The sequence below is a fragment of the Rhincodon typus genome, chromosome 12 (genome assembly GCF_021869965.1).
Source record: "Rhincodon typus isolate 14 chromosome 12, sRhiTyp1.1, whole genome shotgun sequence".
NCBI lineage: Eukaryota > Metazoa > Chordata > Chondrichthyes > Orectolobiformes > Rhincodontidae > Rhincodon > Rhincodon typus.
The window spans coordinates 56,459,708-56,481,705 of NC_063343.1; the positions used below are offsets into that span (position 1 = coordinate 56,459,708).

Here is a 21,998-nt window from a genome sequence, read left to right on the forward strand (position 1 = left end):
ATTTAAAATAACATTTCCACTTTTAGTACTTTTCTCAAGGATAAATCGTTATTAGCATCCTTGTTGAAACCATATTAATGCTGCAAAGTATCCAATGAATAGTGAGGTCCTCTGAATGCCTCACAGCTAATGCATAATATTATAGCATAATCATATATCAATTATCTAGCAATAATTCATTGTTAGTTAGTCAGTATACAAAGTATTAACCAAAATGAAATGTCTGGAATATACTATGACTAATTCTTTGACTAACAATGACTAATTCGTAGTTTTTGCTTTGTTACAATTCAGAAAAAAGTTATCAGGAAATCCTTGTGCCTTTGGTCAGTGCCTTCATGTTGTCCTTCATCAAGGCTGGAGACCTGTGAAGAAAGGCCAAATTTAAATCTACAAGGCAAGTGTGTCTTACCAGCAACTGGCTGTGGTTGAGGGTTTTTATCTTTCTCACTATTAACTACAACAGGTGCCCTCAGGAGTGGTGGTATAAATGGAGCAATTATGGATGCATCAAATTTTGTGATAGGGATACTGGATGGAAATACTGCTTGCTCTATGGCTTCATTCTCCATTGTGGACCAAAAATCCTCCACGTTTACTTCATCTGAGGTAGGAAAGTCAGGCCATGTAAACTAGAAAAGATGTTAGAAAAGGAAAATGAGAAATATAAATGAAAAGACAAAAGGTACACAATTGGTTAATGTCATGTGCATTCTAAACATGTCAACTTAACATCCATCACCTGGGTGGGGGTGGGGGAAGGGGTGGTGGTGATTTCAAATCATGGCTAGGAAGTTAAAAGGGGTATACAAAATAGCAGCTACAGTCCCAATGCAGAACATCAATCCTACCTGTGGATATTGGATGGTTAGAGGATTCATCTTAGTTGTGAACAGACCAATGTTAACACTTTGACTACTTACCTACATATTTAGGTTTGGATTTGTACAAGATAAAAAAAACTTTAGGAAAGGCAAAAACATGGTTAACAAGTGAGAGGGCACGCAATATAGTGCATGCCTCCATTAGGGGGTCACCAGTTAGGATAGAGATGAGAACGAATTTCTTTTGAGGGCAGTGAATCTGTGGAATTACTTACTATAGACAGCTGTAGGGGTTGGGCAGTTAGGTATAGTGAAGGCTGAGACAGACAGATTTTTAATGAGTAAAGGAATCATAGGTTATGGGGAAAGGATTATAAATTCAGCCACAATATCTCTGAATGGCAGAATAGATGCAACGGGCCGAATGGCCTATTTCTGCTCCAATATCTTATGGTCTTTTCACACTGTGTTAATGTTCTTGCATGACCACTACCATCTTGAAGGACAAGGGCAGCAGATACATGGGAATTGTACCACCTGCAAGATCCCCTCCAAGCCACCCACCATCCTGACTTAGTGATATATCACTGTTTCTTCAGTGTCACTGGATCAAAATCCTAGATCACCCTCCTTAACGGCATTGTGGGACTACCTACATCAAATGGACTGCAGCATTTAAAGATAGCAGCCCACTACCACTTTCTCAAGGGTAACTAGGGACAAAGCAAAAAATGCCGGCCCAGCCAGTGGTGTCCGTATCCCCTGAATGATTACAACAATTATACAGCTCTTTCTCAGGAATGTTCCCTACATGGTTGCTCCTCTATCACTACAAAACTGGAAAAAAAGCTTTTTATGAGAGTTTCCATCTCACTGAGACGTCAGGCTAATCCACAAATTACTCTGGAAATTTTACTCACATCTGGGCAGCTGACAGAAATTCTACACAACAGTTGAGACAATATAACACATTCTAAAACAAACAGCACTCTTAATAAGAAAGTCAATTCATCTCATCTCCCAATGTTAATGGACCCTTTAAAAAAAATTCCAGGATCCAGACCCGCATCTTGGACAAAAACTCATCAGTTCTCACTTGGTCCATACCCTACCTGCAAACCAAGTTTTACTGAAATTTGTTCATCAGTTTTTTTAGATATATTGTTGATGAACAGACCAACAAGGGTGAAAACGTTACCTTCTCTCACCATCGGTGGCAGAAGTAAAATGAGAAATTGAGTTGTGTTTTGAGAAGAGCATGTACAATCAAGAATAAGTTGATAGCAATGTCAGGACCAATATTTATGGCTTTAATTAAATGACTCCTGTTGAAATTAATAGCATCTCCTTCCTTCAATGATATCCAATTATTTTGTCAATGCAGCTCATTTCCTTTCCTCTGGCCTCTGAAGCTTGTCAAATTGGATAGAGATACCAAATACATTGAATGACCAGAACGTAGATAGCTATGCTATTTCTGATAGGTTCATATTACTCTGAGAAAACGAAAAGTGATTTACAGTCAAATCAACAGACATTAGGAGAAAAATATATTCAGGTCATCAATTGCTCAGCAAAATCTCATCCAAATCAATAATTTGTACACATCAGACATCGAGAGATAATTGCAAGACAATAATCTGGACGTAAGTTTTAGATGACTGAAATAATCAGAGGCAGTGGAACATGAAGACAAACTGGTTCTTCCAATTAAGTTGGCTACATGAGTATCCAGAAAATTCATAAAATCTGAATGATCAAGTCACTAATATTTAAATATACCTCAACATTTTTCAGTGCAAGAATATTCTCAGGGCTTCTCTGTGCTACCTCGAGCTTGGGTGCTACTCCACAGATCCCACAAATCATGTCATTATAGTCACGAATGGTGAGGGATTCGAATGCCCAATAACCATTCCATAGGAGCTCTTGAAGCTGATTCAGCTGCTCATCAGACAAGATTTTCTCTGGAAAATAAATCAGTCCACATATTAGTTAATAGCATCAATTTTCAGTTGGGGCAAAAGGTTAGCATGGGGCCCAGTAAGCTGTTTGCCCTGACATACTGGGGTGGGACCCAAGCCTCATAATCATCACAAGTCTCAACATCTGCCAAAATCTGACAGGAATAACCTGGAGGTCAACAGGCAGAAGAGAAAGAAAAAGGTAGGATACTATTGTGGACTGGCAGTATTTTCTGTCTGATAACTTTTTTTGGAGACGTGGAGGACAGAGAGATGAAAGATGGACAAAGAAGCCCTGGACAAGACAGCATCAGACCAGATCAATTTTTCTTCATTAACCTTGGCTATAACGTCCTCAGTGAACAGAAACTCTACAGAGGAGAGCAATGGCTACAAGGAAGCAATCCCATGATGTTTTCTTGGTTTCTTCCATCTCCTATATGTGGTATATCTAAACTACAGTAAAGATGATATCCTTTTGAAAAAAAGTAAAAACATGTTAAAACACTCTTTTAGGATTTGACTAGCTGAAGGTTATTATAGAATGCCTACAGTGCCGATAGAGGCCATTCGGCCCATCAGGTCCACACTGATCTTCTGAACAGCCTCCCACCCTATCCCCATAACTTCACATTTACCAGAGTTAACCCATCTAGCCTGCACAATATGGGGTAATTTCCGATGGTCAATCCACCTAATCTGCACATCTTTGGACTGTGGGAGGAATCCAGAGCACTCAGAGGAAACTCACGCAGACACAGCAAGAACTTGCAAACTCCATTCAGAAAGTCACCCAAGCATGGAACTGAACTTGGCTCCATGTGCTAACCACTGAGCCACTATGCTGCCTTATCCATCGCATGATTCTTTGTAAATGCTATTGAAATTCCCTGATTCTTTCAAGAATTAAATTATTCATTGCAATTCTGTAACCAACCATGTTTGCAAGTCACCTTTTCAGTGCTGAAATGCTGTTTTACCATATTAAAACAACTGTCGCTTGTTAGAATAGCTAATTAGGCAATGGCCTAGTGGTATTATCGTTCTGGTTGCAAATCCTGCCATGGCAGATGACAGGATTTGAATCTGCCAGAAGATATATGGAATTGAGAATCTACTGATGACCACGAAACCATTGCTGATTGTCAGAAAAACCAATCTAGCCCACTAATATCTTCAAGGCTGGAAAGCTTCCATCCTTATCTGGTCTGATATACATGCGATTCCACAGCCACAGCAAGGTGGTTGACACTCAACTGCCCTCTGAAATGGCCCAGTTGTAACATTCGCTATGAAGTCTCAACAAAGAAATGAAACTGGATGGACCACCTAGCATTGACCTAGTCACCTAGAAACAATGACAGAAAAACAGGTCTGTTGACCCTGCATGGTCTTCCGTACTAACATCTAGAGGCTAGTGCCAAAATTGGGAAAGCAGTCTCAAAGGCTAGTCGAGCAACAGCCCAAACTGAAAACAACAAACGCTGCAGATCAGTGGGTCAGGCAGCATCTATGGAGACTGCACAAGGTAATGTTTAGAGTCTGGATAATTTTTCATCAGAGCTTAAGTATGGAGGAGGCAGCATTTATGCTATAGTTGGGGGTGGGGTGGAATGCAGAGTGCTGGGGGAGAAAAGATGTTCATAGTTCAGATTAATTGATCAGAATGTGAGAATGGTAGAACAATGGTGCGACTGACTGCTAGACTCGAAAGAACAGACAGTCCCACTAGGGTGGGCGAAGGGGAGAGAGGACATGATGACAGAGAATGTAACAAGTCAAGCTAAAAGAGAAGGAAGGAGTGGGAGTTGGTTCACAATTTGATGGTGTTGAACTCAACATTAAATCCGTTGTAAAGTGCCTCGTCTGAAGAGGAGATGTTGTTCCTCCAGTTTGCATTGTGATTCACTGGTGCACTGCAGCATGTTGAGTACAGACAAGTGGGCATGCGAACAGGACGCTGTGTTAAATGACCAAAAGCTCTGTAGGTATGATTCCATGAATAGGACTATGTTGCAGGTGCCACCATCACTGGGTATGTCCTGTCCCACCGGCAGGAGAGACCCAACAGAGGTGACGGCACAGTGGTATATAGTTGGGAGGGAGATGCCTGAGAGTCCTCAACATTGACTTCAGACATGAAGTCTCGTGGCTTCAGATTAAACATAGGCAAATAAAATCTCCTGGTAATTACCACATACCATCTTCCCTTGGCTAATGAATCAGTACTCCTCCACACTGAACAACACTTGGAGGAAGGACTGAGGATGGCAAGGGCGCAAAATGCACTCTGGGTAAGATATGTCCATGTCCACCACCAAGAACATATCTTGGCAGCAGCACTACTGATCAAGCTGGTGGGGTCCTAAAGGACATAGCTGCTAGACTGAACTTGCAATGGGTAGTAAGGGAATGAACAAGAGGGAAAACATACTTGACCTCATCCTTACCAATCTGCCGGTTGCAGATGGATCTGTCCATGACAGTATTGGTAAGAGTGACCGTTGTACAGTCCTTGTGGAGACGAAGTCCCAGTTCACATTGAAAATATCTCCCATCGTGTTGTGTGGTATTATTACTGTGCAAAATAATACAGACTTTGAACAGATTTAGCAACTCAAGACTGCATCCATCAACAGCAGCTGAATTGTACTTTGCATAATCTGCAAGCTCATAGCTGGGCACATGCTCCACTTGACCATTACTGTCAAACCAGAGGATGTACCTTGGTTCAATGGAGTGTGCAGGAGGGCATGCCAGGAGCAGCACGAGCTATACCTAAAAATGAGCTATCAACCTAGTAAAGCTACCAAACAGGACTACTTGCATGCCAAACAGTATAAGCAGCAAGTGACTGATAGAGCTAAACAATCCTATAACCAATGGATCAGATCTAAATTCTGCAGTCCTGCCCATCCAATTGTAAATGGTGGTGGAACTCACTGGAGGTGACAGCTTCATAAATATCCCCATCCTCAATGATGAAAGAGCATTAACATATCAGTCCAAAAGATCGGACTGAAACATTTGCTGTAATGTTCAACCAGAAGTGCCAAGTGGACGAAATGACTCCCATGGTCCCCAACATCATAGGACCCTGTCTTCAGCTGCAATTCACTTCACGTGATATCAAGAAATGGAGGAAGGCACTGGATAGTGCAAAGGCTATGGGCCCCAACAACATGCCACAACATTAGTGAAGACTTATGTTCCAGAATTTGGTGATTCCCTACCAACCTCTTCTGGTACAGTTACAACAATGGTATCTACCCAACGATGTGGAAAATTGCCCAGTATATCCTATACACAAAAAAAAGGACAAATCCAATCCAGCCAACAAATGGCACATCAGTCTACTCTCGATCATCAGAAACGTGATGGAAGATGTCATCAACAATGCTATCGAGTAGCATCTGGATAGCAACAGCCTGCTCACTGACAAGCAGTTTGCTTACCAGGACTACTCAGCTCCTGACCTCATAACAACCTTTACTCAAACAGTGACAAAAGTGCTGAATTCCAGAGGTGAGGCGGGAGTGACAGGCCTTGACATCTAGGCTGCATTTGATTGAGTATGGCATTAAAAACTAGCAAAACTGGAATCAATAGCCATCGAGGGCAAACTCTCTGCCAGTTGCAGTCATACCTGGCACAAAGGAAGAAGGTTGTGATTGCTGGAGGTCGGTCATCTTAGCTTCGGGACTTCTCTGCAGGAGTTCCTCAGGTTGGTGTTCTAGGCCCAACCATTGTCAGCTGCTTCAAAGACCTTCCCACCATCATTAGGCCAGAGGTGGGGATGCTCATCAATGATTGTACAATGTTCAGCACCATTTGTGACTTTTCAGATGCTGAAGCAGTTCATGTTCAAATTCAACAACGTCTGGACAATATCCAGGCTTGGGATGGTAAGTGGGAAGCAACATTCATACCACACAAATGCCAAGCAATGACCATCTCCAATAAGAGACAATCTAACCACCCCTTGACATTCAATGGTGTTACCATCACCAAATCTCCCAATATCAATATCCTGGGGGGTTACCATTGACCAGAAACTCAATTGTATTTACCAAATAAATGCAGGGGCTACAAGAACAGGTCAGGGGCTAAGAATATTGCAGTATGTAACTCCCCTCCTGACACCACAAAGCCTGTCCACCATCTACAAAGCACAAGTCAGGAGTGTGTTGGAACGCTGTGCACTCGCCTTATAGATGATGGTTAGGCTTTGGAGAGTCTGGAGTTGACTTCCTTGCTGCAAGACTCCTCGTCTCTTAAAGCATAGAAAACATTGAAACTAGGAGGAATAGGAGCAGGCCATTTAAACCTTCAAGCTTGGTCCACAATTCAGTATAATTATGGCTAATCCTCTATCTCAAAGCCATAGACCCATTTTCTCTCCTGCTCTTGTAACAGTTACATGGCTAGTCCGGTTCAATATGAATAGTAATCCCCTGGATATTGACAGAGAATGTCAAGGGGCAATCATTAGATCGTCTATTGTTGAAGATGGTCATTGCCTGACCAGGATACCATGGATCAAGAGTGAAGGCAAAGAAGCATTTTCCAGTCCCTCCATGTCCTCTTGTTCTCATTTCATTCCACTGTCCTTACTCTGCAGCATAGTGCTCTCTCCATCTTTCCATTCTCCTGTCAATGCACAGACTCTGGTGTGAAACAGGTACACCCATTGCACGTAATAGCTTGTAAAAAGTATTTGTTTTATGAAAAAAATTATTAAAATATACGAGCACTTTCATATGATTATGACTGAGATGGCAATAATTGGTGATTATTAATCCTTTTGTAAAGAGCACCATCAATCACAAAAGTTTAAGGGACTTTTGCAAAAAAAAATTGTTTTCATGGCTAGTCAACATTATTTTATTCAATACCCATGTTATGGCACATCCCCATCCAGTTACACAGGACACACAAGCATTATAAACACCATCAGGCTTTTAGTTCAAGAATATTTCAAAACAAATTTCGTTCAGGAACTGCAAACAAAAATTATTGCATAGTCCAAGTGTTCAGAACAGTTAAGTGAAGCTCCAAGAGAAAGTAACTAATTAAGACAGCTACTACTAAACTAATTACTGCTAGTGCTCACAAAACATCTCATAGCAAAGACAGTGTACCATAGGAGTGCAATGGTGTAACTTCAAGACAGATTATCCAGAATTTCCTGGCTACATATTAATAGAATTAAGGCCACCCAAAACCAACTCACTCAAAAATTATTAAACTTGCCTGTGATGGATATTCTGGTGCAGTGGTAGGGTGTTTGCCTCTGAGCCAAGAGGCCCACGTTCAAGTCCCACCTACTCCAGAGGTGTGAGATAACATCTCTGAACAAGTCACTAGATAAAACAAGAAAAATGTAACCCACCTGTGAATTTTTGCACAGAGTTCAATATGGGAGTGGTCACATCCCTTGGATCTTCTCCAAGCTTGATATGGTTTCTTATTTTGAACAGTAAATCCAAACTGACCAAAAGCTTGTTTCCGATATTAAATAAGCCTGGAACAGAAATCATCAATTAATAGAACAACTGTATTTTCTAAAATTTATTGAGAAACAGCACAGGTATTTATTCCTAAAAATTACTAGATTTTGAAAATTTTTGCAATTGTGCAACTGACTAATCTAGAAATAGCAACTAAAGACAGCAACAAAAGAAATGAAATATAGACTGAATGATAATGACACAGATTTAGCAATGCTTTTCTTCAGTGAATCCAGTCTACCACTGCTACCACATGGTGAAAATAGGATGGACAGACACTGCTGAGCAAGAGGTGGGATCATAGTACTGAGATATAGCGCAACATACAATTTCCACCTATTGCAATCTGAACCCAGGTGTTCAAGCCTGAAGACAAAGTAAATTAAGAGTTATACTTGCATATGGACAGGAGATGCTCAGCAGCAAGTCACTCACAGTTCGATTCCACAACATTAACCACTGTGACGAATGGTATATAATTTCTATATATACATATCATTTTTCGATTTCAAATTAGAGGTAGATTGTTGTTGGTTATTTATTTCAAGTGTTTTCTTTGGAAGAAATAATGTCAGAGTGTCCTTCCGGTTCAGTGACTAAATCCAGAATGTGTTAGGAAGCATGTGAGTGGAGATCCCTGTGATGTTACGCTTCAGGCCACCAGCTGTATTTTCACATCACAGCAATCTAGGGTTGAGCAAGCTTTTAAACTAAATTCAGAGAACACAAGAGTTGAATTCAGAAGCAAGGTTAGTTGCTCTGGTTGGAGTTCAGGGAACCAGTCACTTCGCAGAATGGTTTAGTTAGTTAAACATCCAAACCGGGGAATTTGGTTAGAAATATACAGGTTAATAGAACAGAATAAGATTAGAGTCTCAGATTTGTGAAGAAGTTCATGCCAGCAGACATGTAAACAGCTCAATGAAACTGAGGAAAGTCAGTGAAGTATGATTTAAGTAGAAACCAAAAGAACTGCAGATGCTGTAAATCAAGAACAAAAAAAGTTGCTGGAAAAGCTCAGCAGGAAAAGCTCAGATTTAAGTAGCTAAGATTCAGGTGGCTGTTATAGATTAGTGTCAGCAAAACAAAGTTTCAATCTTCTTCCCATGCGTTTTGAGATCTTGCTAACCATCACTTTATTTTGAGAGCTTGCTTTAAAAATTGTGATGTGGAGGTGCTGGTGTTGGACTGAGGTGGACACGACACCAGGTTAAAGTCCAAAAGGTTTATTTGAAACCTCAAGCTTTCGGAACGCTACTCCTTCGTCGGTTGAAGTCACTTCATCAGGTGAGGGGGCAGCGCTCCAAAAGCTGGATTTAATGTAAACCTGTTGGACTATAATCTAGTGTCGTGTGACCTCTGACTTTAAAAATTGTTTGTGCAAAAAAACTTCTGTTGTTAAAGAAAATTCTGCAGCCTCATATGAATATGTTTTAGTGACTAATCAAGTTAGCTAATTAAACAAACAAAAAAGAAAATCTATCAAGCTAGATTTAATTCTGGCATTGGGCTTGTCCATTAATGCCATCAGCTGAGATTATAACGATAAACCGTATTGAGCTGGAGAAACTCCACAGGTTGGTGGCTCATAGGAGATTGTTTGGAACCTTGGTCAATTGCAAGGGATCAGGAGACTGGTGCAAGAAAAAAGTACATCTCTTACCTGAGCTGATGTCCGTGAAGTTATGAAGTGCAAGACAGTGGGGATTCAAGCAGATTTTCGCCTGAACTATAACCACTTGGAACTGGCTTTCTGTCAACAGCCAGCATTCCTCAGGACCAGCTACTGAACTGGAACAAAAGTGAAATATACCTCATCAGCAATTTGATACTCAACTGTACTAGCTCTTGCAATGCTCAAAAATCGAACTTGCAGGAACTAGACTAATTATTAAACTATCAGGATTAAGTATATTGGTTGGACATGGAATGCTGAGAATTTTTTTCTTTTTCTAGTATTCCCAACACCTCAAAGCATGTATTATGTATTATTGTACCAATAGACCTGATATCAACTTTACGTAAAGAAATTGACGAGAAAGGCACAGGTGTTATATTTGCTTCTGGGACATGCAATTTGAACAGAATGACAGAAAAGAACTGCTTTCTGTATGCTTTTGGAGCTCAGGAGACGTTTACGACTCTGCACTTAATCTTAGTTTGATTATGGGCTGTTACCCTATTAGAAGTCCATTCATTTCTGCACATTTCTCAATTGATTGTTAAAACTAGACAATTATCCCATGGACTTTTCCTTCCTCTGTTAGGAAGATCTGCCCATTTCCTTGTTGCATTCATAACAACATGGCTTGAAGTTAGTGAGAAAGCTAGATACAAGCTGCTTGGGTACGCTAGCAAAGCGGAATTTACATTGCAATCCACTCCAATTAAAAAAAAAGCAGCGTGATTTAGCTTCAGGTATCATAGAAATAGCTTAAGTTAAAAATTTGCTACCCCAAAATAGGTTACCACTGCACTGGAGTGCACTCACCACCCATTCAGCCGAGGTACTGTGACACCACAGTAAAATGGTTGCATAAGAAATTGGAGCAATAAAATGAATGTTTTTCAAATGTTTTGAATTAATTCAAATCCTGGACTCAAGATTTGCTCACTCCCCCCTATGTCCCACTCTCACTGTGCTGCTTTGCTGTTCATTGTCTCTGGGACTTAGGAAGCAAGGTAGAAAGGCACATGAGGCTGCTGAATGGGGGTAAGGGTAACGAGTAAAGTGGTGAGCAGGAGAGTTGGGGGCCAGTTCTGACAAAGTCATACTGGATTCAAAACGCTAACTCTGTTTCTCTCTGTCAGATGCTGCCAGACCTCCTGCGTTTCTCCAGCATTCTGTGTTTGTTTCAGATTTCCAACATCTGCAGTGCTTTGCTTTTACTTAGGGAGTTGGGTATAGAGCTGAGTGGGACGCAGGAAAGCAGCAGCCGAGGAAAGTCACAAGTGGAGGGAGAGTAGCAAGAGTGGTCATTAGTGGCACCACAGGTGCAAATACAGGCAGAGTCAGCACAAGCTTTCAGTTCGAGGCACATATCAACGACAATAGCAGCTTGTAGACAGCTCTCCAACTCAGATCTTGATTGCTCAGTACTCTACATCAGAAGCTATTTGGGCCTCCTCCTCTCCACATCTCTGAAGCACTAACTAATGGAAAGTGGGCAGAATTTTATTCTTTTTTCTTCACACTATCATCAACATGGGAAAATTTTCAAAACCAGTGTGGGTACATTCTCTCTCATGCGGAGGTCAGCCACTTGCTGATTCAGTGATTGGAAATCAAGGATACCTGAAGAAAATCTTTTTTTGAGTAAAATGCAAAAGATAGAAAGAGAGAAGTTGATGTACATTTTATAGGAAGTGGAGGGGAGCATTACTTAAGTCTTTGGTATACATCATACACAATTGCATTCTTGAACTCCAAATTAACTTCCTGGGTTCTTCTTGAATCATTAGAGTACAGTTAAATGAAAAATGCAGCATAAACTAGAAGTTAATATGAGCAAAGATCGTATTCAAATATACTCAGCAAAACCAAAATGCTCTCACTGGACATGGTTCAGTGAAAGTGCATATAGTTATACAATATAGTAGACATCCAGACTTATTGCATAGTTGAAACTGAAGCACAGAAATGACCAGCAATAGCCTCAAACCCAGTATATACACTGAATAGAAAGCATACTGCCATCTATTGGTGTATGTTTGATATTTCAGAATAAGAAATAATACCGAAATGCAATCCATTTCTTGCATTCCTTTTTATTACAACTATTTTAAATAAATACAACACACATTAATTTTGACAGTTTATAAACCAAATATAAATTAGATGCTATTTTTACATGTCATCTATAATTCAAGCAGATTGTAACAGTGCCTATCCAATCCTAAAAAGGTAAAGTTGCCATGATCCTACCGGTCAATAGGGCTGCTTTCACATTACAGAGAAACGACTGGTGGTGGTTTAACCTGAGGGAGCCACACTTCAGGGAAGGGTAGAGTTTGAGAAGAAGGAGAGTCCTTCATGGTGATCTCAGGCAGTACAGGAACTGAACTTAGACTACCGGCATCACTCTATATCACAAATTGGCCATCAAACCAACTGAGCTAACCTCTCCATACAATCTTTAGGACATAGTAAGACAGTTCTGAGAGCAAAATGCTACTTTAGAGAACGGTTCATAAAGCAAACACCTCATATTAAATATAATCGTCATCATTATCTAACTTAAGTCCATTTGTTTCTCATCCTCACTTTGTCCAAGCAGTGAATTATCAGATCACTGATAGTAAATAACTTATCCTAACACTCAAAAAAAATTTAATTACACAGATCACAGAAAGCCATACAGTAAACAGGATTTCAACATAAGAATACTTCAATGACTGGTCCACACACTTGCATCACCATTCAAGCTAATATGAAGTCATCCTGGCTTGCATGGGAAATACTAAACATCAATGAGTCTGCAGGAGGGGCACTTAGGGAGGAATGTGTACAGGGATGAAAGTCATGAATTGGTATGCTCTCTTGCTAAGAATATTAACATTTTTTACGATGCATCTTTTTTTATTATATAAAAACGCTGAATAAAAGCACTTTCAAGACTTTCTTTCCCAGAACTTGGCATGTGTGCAAGCTCATAATATTAAAAATTAAGTCTTCCTCTTGTTTTCTCCATGTCTTAATCAAAAGGCTCTCAGGGTTGGGGTCACCACAGGCTTCTACTAATATCACTTTGATATAGATTAATATGACTGTTATAAGCTCTGTCTTCCTGACACAGAAGCCCTTGGTTTCCCATTTTCATTCAAAAAGTTACAAATTTGCAAGTGCTCCCTATTACAAATTTACCGATAACAATCCTTACAGGTTGCAAAACACCAAACTGATAAATACTTTGATAATCCAAAGATTAATATGCATGGACACACTCAGTTGGTCATTATTTGGTTATAATACATCACAATATCAAGTATATGATCTAGAATTGAAAAATAGCAAGTGTTGCACCAAATCTGCACAACTGCAAGCAAAATGAAAGGAAATTGCTGGAGAAAGGAACAAACATTCAGCCCTGTGCGCTGGCAGCAAGCATAGTAGTGAGACAAAAAATAAATAAATAATCTTGTAGGACAGGCTGACCTCTCACTGAAAGAAATATCAGACCACAAAAAAAGCATAACACCTTGAGCCTGCTCCATCATTAAGATCACTAGTGAATTTATTTGGCCTCAATGCTACTTTTCTGACTGTTCCCCCTTCTGTAGAATTATAGAATCCCTGCAATGCAGAAAGAGGTCATTTGGTCCATGGAGTTTGCTTTAACCCTCCGTAGAGCATCCCACCCAGTCACAGCTCCCACCCCATCCCCGTAACTCTGTTACAGCTAATGCATATGGCCTGCACATCCTTGGACACAATGGGCAATTTAGCATAGCCAATCCAACCAATCTGCACATCTTTGGATTGTGGGAGGAAACCAGAGGACCTGGCAGAAACACGCACACAAGGGGAGAACGTGTAAATTCCACATGCTGGAATCAAACTCAGGTCCCTGACGCAGTAAGCAGCAGTGCTAACCACTGAGCCATCGTGCCGTTCTATAGTTTGAGATTCTGGTCAACAGATTGGAAATATTTAATGACTCAGCCTTCACAGAGTTTTCAGAGGTAGAGAATTCCCAACCCTCAGCGAGAAGAAATACTGTCTGTTTCCATTTTAAACAGATGAATCTTAATTCAAAATCCGTCCACAGTTCTAGATTCTGTCACGAGGGGAAATGCCCTCTCACCACCTGTGAAATCCCTAATAATTCCATACCGTTCAGATAGATTACCTCTCACTGCTCTAAACTCCATGGAGTATCGGCACAAATTGCTGAAGCTTTCCTGATAAGACAACCTTCTCAACTTAGGAATCATTGTGATGAACCTTGTCTGAACTAACTTCTGTAATTACCCTGTACTTTGGGAAAATCCTGTATTTTCTGCTTGTGATGTCCTTTGAAGACCACATTGAAACCAAGATAATTCTGACAATACATCGAATTTCTGGGAAGTGTTGTCAATCGAAGTTTCTACAGAGCTGGAATGGAAAGTAAACAGACAGCTAATAGGTTATCCAATTACATCTGGTCTAAAAATCCACAACAATAGATATCTGCGTTAAGAATAGAAGCTGCAATTCAAGAAAATCCTGGTGAGAAAAAATGGATGAAGATTCTGAGAATAAAGCAAGGACTGGGTTAGTGTGAGAGCATTTCAGATTTGGAGATTTTCACTGATGAATTCACAACGTTCAATGCTATTCATGACTCAGATACTGAAGCAGTCCACGTTGAAACACAACAAGACCTGGACAACGTTCAGGCTTGGTCTGATAAGTGACAAGCAAAATTTGTGTCACACATGTGCCGGACAATGACCATTTCCAACAAGGGAGAATCTAAGCATTGCTCCTTCGTATGGCACTATCACTGCTGAGGTGCCAACTATAAAAATCCTGGGGTTATCAGCGACCAGAAACTGAACTGGATCAGCCACATAAATACTGTACAGGACCAGGAATTCTGCAATCACTAACCTCCCAAGCCCTCAAAGCCTGCCCACCATCTACAAGGCACAAGTCAGTAGTGCAAAGCTCAAAGACTAAAACTCAATACCATCCAGGACAAAACAGTTCGCTCATCTGTCACCCTATCTGACATTCACTCCCTACATCACCAATGCGGCAGCAGCAGCATGTACCTTTTTCAAGATGCATTGCAAAAACTTAAAGAACTTCCAAACTTGCAACCTCTATCAATTAGAAGATCACTTTCAGTAAAGGTGACTCGAGAACCAAATCCGTTTAGCAGGAAGTGAGATCCTGTGCTGGCGGTCAAGTTGGAAAGACAGAGATTGAACATCTGCCTACCACATTTGTGTGGAAAGTGATTAGTGCGCTTGTAACTATGTGAAGCGTATCCTTGTTATACAGAATATCTAAGACAGAATTCACTTCTTAGGTGAAACGTTCTTTCGCTGTCAATTAGTATTTGAATTATATTGATTTTAGCAATTAAAGTTTTACAATGTCCAAACATTTATCCTTCAACAAGTAGACCACAAATGTGCATAGTACTCTAGGTATGTTTTATAAATGTCAATTCTGTTGCAATAAGACCAACATTCCATGATTTCCTAGTTACTTTCAGAGTACTACCAACATGATTAATTGTCCACTTCAGGTATAAGGTCACCCAAATCGTCATGTAGCATAACATGCTGTTATCACTCTTTTTAAATAATATTCCCCTTTGTCTTTTCCTCCTCCTGAAGTAGATAAACACACATTTCCTACATTATAATTCTTTCATTTCAACTCAGAAACAATCAAATCTTTTCATTTTTATATGAAAGGCTTATTCAAGTATTTAATCATTGTAATTCTCCTCAAACAAATGGACATGCTCTTTGTTTATAGTTGCTGTTCTACTCAGTTTCCCTGAAATCACAGCAGGTCAAACTTTCTTGGTTCAGTACAGTTCAGTAACTGGTTAATATTTAATTGCAACATACTTTTGCATAGACACATACTGCATGCTCACCAGCCAAAACCTGAACCACTCCAAGGGTGCTCCAAGTACTGTTCTAACATCATCAGCTATATTTTAATTTTCATCTTCCTCAATGATCAGGAGCCAATTTTGTTTGTCTTAAGCTGCCCAGGTTCTTTTTGTCCGACTCGTTACATGTTCTGAGCAACCTAACGGTGCAACGTTCAGCAATGAGCTGTGGACTGGTAGGACATGGGTTTATGTCCCAGATTCATTACACAATCAGTTTGCCATTTAACGAAGTCTTCCTGCAGAAGCAACTGAGCAGATACAAAGGCTGGTTACAAATTAGAAGGCAAGTAAATAGAACCAGAGTGCGAAACTTCCCTCCAGCAACACAGTGATTATTCACGAAAAAGAACTAATGGAACATCGAGTATATAGCCCGAGCCATCCTGAGCCTCCTGACAGAGGTGCTCACCTATGAGACTGCATGGAGGAAAAAAAAAAGTTGGCTCAGATGGTGGACTTCCAGGTGAACTAACTCCTGCTCATCTGGAAGTTGACATTGGCCCCTGCACCGAACCCTCCCTGGGACATGGCTCCCCACAACCTGAGCCATCTGAGGGAAATTGCCTCCTCACCCTTCATAATAGTAGAGGCAATTCCTGTAAAGGCTGCTGCACATTCTCCAATTCCTCACCTTTGTCCGCCGCTTGGACACAGCCTGGTGTAATTTGTACCATCTGGTGGCAGAGATCCCCAGTGGAAGACCCTCTCCAAAGGATTCTTCTCCTTCCAGCGGAGATCTTGGGTGGAGAGTGCTGCATGCACTAGGCCTCTAGGCCCCTGCCACAGCAGGTTAATTAAGTTTACTGGCTGCCAAGCCGCTGTAGCTTATGTAGGCTATAGGAAAATGGTAATCCATACTTATGCTGAATGATTTCACTTGCAGGCCATCTTTAGTTCTTTTTTTGAAGCAGTTACTTTTAAATGTTGGGTTGCACTTCAGCACCACACCCCAAATCTGCAGGCACCCTACGCTTTGGAGGGGTGGTCAGAGGACCTTCTTGTGGACCTGCTCTTAGGCCTGGCCAAAGTCTCCATTAATAGGTCAGTCAGTGAACTGCGGAGAGAGCCTTACTGTCTATCCCTGTTTCATGGTTACATCTACACTCAGCTGTCCATTGACAGGGAACATGCAGTATCCACTGGCACGATAGAGGCCTTTAAAGACCAGTTAGCACCACAGGGGCTGGAGTGCATCATCATCCTGGAAAATGTTCACTTTTTATAAGTTTCCATTAAGAACTTACCTGTTTCTCTGTTACAGTGCCCCACCAGGGGCTGTCAAACCTAATTAAAGTTTTGTTTTAAAAGAGTAAAAGGCTGTCTGCTACCCATATGCAAAAGTTGTCTTCAAGGTAGTTGAGTGATGAACTTTTTTTTAGGCTTGTATACGGGCAACAGGTTGCAGTTGTGTCAAGTGGACGTATTAATCACTTGCTGTTAAAATTGATATGGAACTGTATCTCAGCAGCAAAAATGCTTTAACCTCCACTTTGTCAGCGATCTATTTTCAGCACTGAAATATAATAAGCTGAACCAGTCTCTCTGCAGCTCAATAATGTTATATACATTTTAAAACCAGCATTCGCTCTAATTAGAGATAGTAGGAACTGCAGATGCTGGAAAATCTGAGATAACAAGGTATCAGAATCTGATGAAGGGTCTAGGCCCGAAACGTCAGCGTTCCTGCTCCTATGATGCTGCTTGGCCTGCTGTGTTCATCCAGCTCTACACCTTGTTATCTCATTCGCTCTAATTATTCTTCTTCTGCACGGACCTCCAAGGACCATGTGCTGTAGTGACTTCCAGAACTTGAAGTGACTGATGTGATCACATTCGCATGCCAATTGTTGCGTGTAGAACATCACAGTGGCTGCATGCATGTGAAGCTTAGAAGGAACGTTATGTAAACCAGTTTTAGTTTTCATTTTCATTTAGCATTATAAATATATACCACTTTTATTGTTCAATTTTGAGGAACAGAGTGGCACAGTGGTCATGTGTCACTGGAGGCACAGGTGAATGCTTAAGGGCCATGGGTTCAAACCCAGATGTGAGATGAATCCATCTGGCACATCAGTGTTGATGACTGTGACATCTTATCACTGATTACTGCAAAAATCCACTGCAGAGACTGTGAGAAACACTATATCGGACAAACAGGAAGGAAACTAACAAGAGTACATGAACACCAACTGGCTACGAAAAGGCATGACCAATACTCACTCATCTCAATCCACATGGAAAGGAGAACCACCATTTCGACTGGGACAACACCAAGATCCTGGGACAAGCTAGGCAGAGACAGGCACGAGAATTCCTAGAGGCCTGGCACTCCATGAAGCATGCTATTAATAAACATATTGAACTCGACCCCATATACACTCCACTACGAAGGAAAACCGGAAGTGAGGCAATCCATCTCAACGGACCCCAGAGTTTAAAAACCAGGCGGGAAAACACACCAATGCTTCATCGGAGGCTGCACTGAGGATGTTACCCAGCATGGTAACAAAACGTCAGCGAAACAAGGAACCAGCTTGGCGAGCCAACCAACCTCAATACCCACAACCCGAGCTACAAATCTACTCCAAAACCTTAAAAATCCATCTGTTTCACTGATGTCTATAGGGATAGAAATCTACCATTCTTACCTGGCTTGATCTACAAATCCAGTGCAAACTTAACTGCACTTATAAATGATCTAGCAAACTACCCAATTCAAGAACAATTAAGAATGGGCAACGCATAATGGAAATGAAGCCCATATCACAGGCAATAAAAGAGGATGCTGCACAAGCAATAATAACAAAAAAGGTCTCTAAGAATGGTAACTGAAGCATGCCATCAAACAAGTCTGATGCATTTTGGAAATTCACATTATATGCATAATTTTACAATACGTTCGTACTCAATACATCTCACACTAATGCATCGCAACATATTCAATGAACTTCCCTTCATCTTAAGATCAGAAGTGAGTATGTTTACTGATGACTGCACAATTTGCAACTCCTCACAAATGGAAGCAATCTATGAGCTTATGCAGCAAGATCTGGTGAGCATTCAGGTCTGGGGTGCTATGTGGGTAAGTAACGCACACGAGTTCCAGGTAATGGCCACCTCCAATAAGAGAGAATCTAACCATTACCCCTTGAAGTTCAATGGCATTTCAATGACTGTATCTCCCACTATTAACATATTGGGAGTTACCATTGACCAGAAACTGAACTGGACAAGCTTTATAAATACTGTGGCTACAAATGTAAGCTGAGGCCAGGAATTCCCTGGTGAGTAACTCATCTCCTGTCTCCTCAATATCTGTCGACCATCTACATGACATAAGTCAGAACAGTCAAGGGACACACTCTGCTTTTCTGAATGAGTGTGGTTCCAATAGCTCTCAAGAAGCTCAAGGACAAAGCAGCCCTTGTGATTAGCACCACATCCATCACCTTCAATATTCACTCCTTCATCACTGATGCAGTGTGGCATCAGTGTGCAACATCCGTAAGATGCATGATGCAGGAGCCCCACACCAGGGCTCGTCTGGCAACAACTTCCAAACCCATGATCTCTACTATCTCAAAGTTCAAGGGGCAATCACCATTTGCAAGGTTCCCTTCAAGCCATACGTCATCCGACTTGGAACCGGTCAGAATTCGGGAACTTCCTACCAGCATTGTGGGTATCCCTGCCCCTAAGGATGACAGCAGTTCAAGAAGATAGCTCATCATCACCCACAACCACCTAAGGCAATCAGGGGTGAGCAAGAAGTTCTGGCCTAGCCAGATGTGCCCACAGCCCATGAGCCCAGACAGCAGCAGATAAATAAATAATCTGGAATCCAGCTTCCTAATTGTTTAAACTTTAAATCATTTTACACAATTTCACAGGAGTAAGCTTTGAATCTTGTGGGGAAACATCTAATTCCCCACAGAATGGCAAGGGAATAGTAAAATATATACACAGTTGTTTCACAATTCCAAGGCATGCGTTGTATAACAATACAGTACTCAAGTAGGTAACAACAGTGGAGTAGAAAAAGATCCTTACTTCTGTCCACCCTTGAATAACTGGCTGTCACATAAGCCACAGATAGTGGCTGAAGATTCAAAGTAATTCGGCCACGAATTTTGTTCAAGTGTTATGGTCTCATTTACTGTTGACAAGATCAACCTTGAGCTGTTCATTTCTTGAATTAGACTAAAAACTTCATGAAGTTCAGCCTCGTTCTCAGGGATCTGAACTGTTCTCCTGAGCAGCAGTAATGTAGTCTGGCGTTGTAAATCCTTTGAGGCCTGGGTTAGCCCCTCCTCCGGATTCAACAGACCCAAAGAAAGTGCGTTGTTTATCTGAAATTAAAATTTAAAACTCCATATTTTTAAAAATATAAACAAGAGGAACCAGAAGCTATCTGCAATACCTTGAATATCTGGTAGCTTAGTAGTACAGAACCTGAGTACTAATGCAAAAGGGACACATTGTAGAAGTTTTTAATATTGCACTCATCAGGACAAATCACCAACTTGTGTCAAGATAGATTCTTTATTTATTCCTGAAAAATTTAGTCTTAGAAACTAAACTATTACATCAATATATATGGTATGCTTTAGAACAAACAAGGGGTCTGCTTTACTGGAATTGTTAATTAATGCAGTTTACAGTTCAATGGCATGAGAACATTTGTCAAATAGTCATCATAATATGAATGAGTTAAATTTGTTATTTGGAAGAGCGATAAGATTTAGGTACAGCCGATGTTAAACCAACAGGACCGTCAGCAGCAAACTGGGTAGATCTGTTAATGAGTTTAAAAAGGATTGAAGATTTGTGATGCTTGAAAAAGAATTAGAGATATAGAATCTGGTTATACCCTTAAAGGACAAGATCTCTACTTGCCAAGTGACAGCATATAAACATCAACGCATAAGCAGCAACACGAAACTTAAAGGAAAAACTTAAAAATGTAAAACAAAAATTGTGGCCCTAGAAAATCGGGAAGATGTATAGAAATGCAAAGGGTGATAAAACAGATAGTAAGCACTGCAAAATGCATGACAAACAGATTAAGTTTATCAAAATATCGAAAATAATATAATTACATTCAAATATATGTAAAAAAAAAGAGGCTGTCAGGAGCAATGTGGGTCCTTGAAAACTGATGACAGTATCATTACCTTTCGAAATAAGGAAACAGAAGACGTGCTGACTTAATTGTGTGTATCAGTATTTACAGGATTGGATGAGGTCAGAATGTCAGAGATCTAGAGAAAACTAATATGGAATCAGGAACTCAAGCAAATTAACAGAATAAACACAAAAAAGAATGACAAATCCCTATGATCAGGCAGTTTCCATTCAATATTGCAGATGCCCCATGCATAAGTTTTTGAATTTTTCCCAATTCAGTAATCATTCGTTCAGACTGGAAATCTGCATATATTTAACTATTTAAGAGAGCTGACAGAGGTAAAATAAGGGGATTATAGACCAATTAGTCTAATCTGTTGTCAGGAAATTTCTAGGGTCGATGATTAAAGATGGATGACTGAATATTTGAAAATTTTCAGTTGATCAGACAGGGATAGCAAGAGTTGGTGAAAGTTAGACCCATGCCTGGCAAACCTGATTTTAAAATAAAAATCAGAGTTGCTTGAATTGGTAAACTGAGGAATGTCAATGATACGATTTATTTGCACTGCTAGAAACCAGTGGAATTGAAGGGAGATAATTGACATTTGTGAATAGTTGTACCTCACAAACATTTGCATAGACGTCTCAGTTAATCACCGTATGTACCAATGAATTTGATGGGATAGGAAACCCTGTTATTTACAATGACACAAAAACAGGTCACACTGTAAATAGTGCAGAAGTCATCCTTCTGTCATACAAAGCTCTGGTTGAACCGCATCTGGAGTACTGAGTACAGTTAGTCATAGAGGTTTACAGTATGGTTCTAGACAGCAAACCTTTGAAGGAAGGTACAGGCCTTGGAGGAAGTGTACTAAATTATGAAACAAGCTCAGGTGCTTAATGGTCTACTTTGTTCCTTTATGAACCTTGTTACTGTACACT

At 40.5% G+C, this 21,998-nt stretch overlaps 1 protein-coding gene across 13 annotated transcripts in view; it reads right to left on the reverse strand.

Annotated features, from left to right (window-relative positions):
- Positions 1-21,998, reverse strand: part of hmgxb3 (HMG box domain containing 3) — a 77,379-nt gene that overhangs the window by 17,084 nt on the left and 38,297 nt on the right. For all 13 annotated transcript variants that reach the window (XM_048603551.1, XM_048603554.1, XM_048603555.1 and 10 more), the window contains 5 exons: positions 19,974-20,272; positions 9,962-10,089; positions 8,181-8,312; positions 2,607-2,791; positions 413-632 (listed from right to left, as the gene is read on the reverse strand). In XM_048603551.1, the coding sequence (XP_048459508.1) occupies positions 413-632; positions 2,607-2,791; positions 8,181-8,312; positions 9,962-10,089; positions 19,974-20,272 (964 nt within the window). The remainder of the gene's footprint in view (positions 1-412; positions 633-2,606; positions 2,792-8,180; positions 8,313-9,961; positions 10,090-19,973; positions 20,273-21,998) is intronic.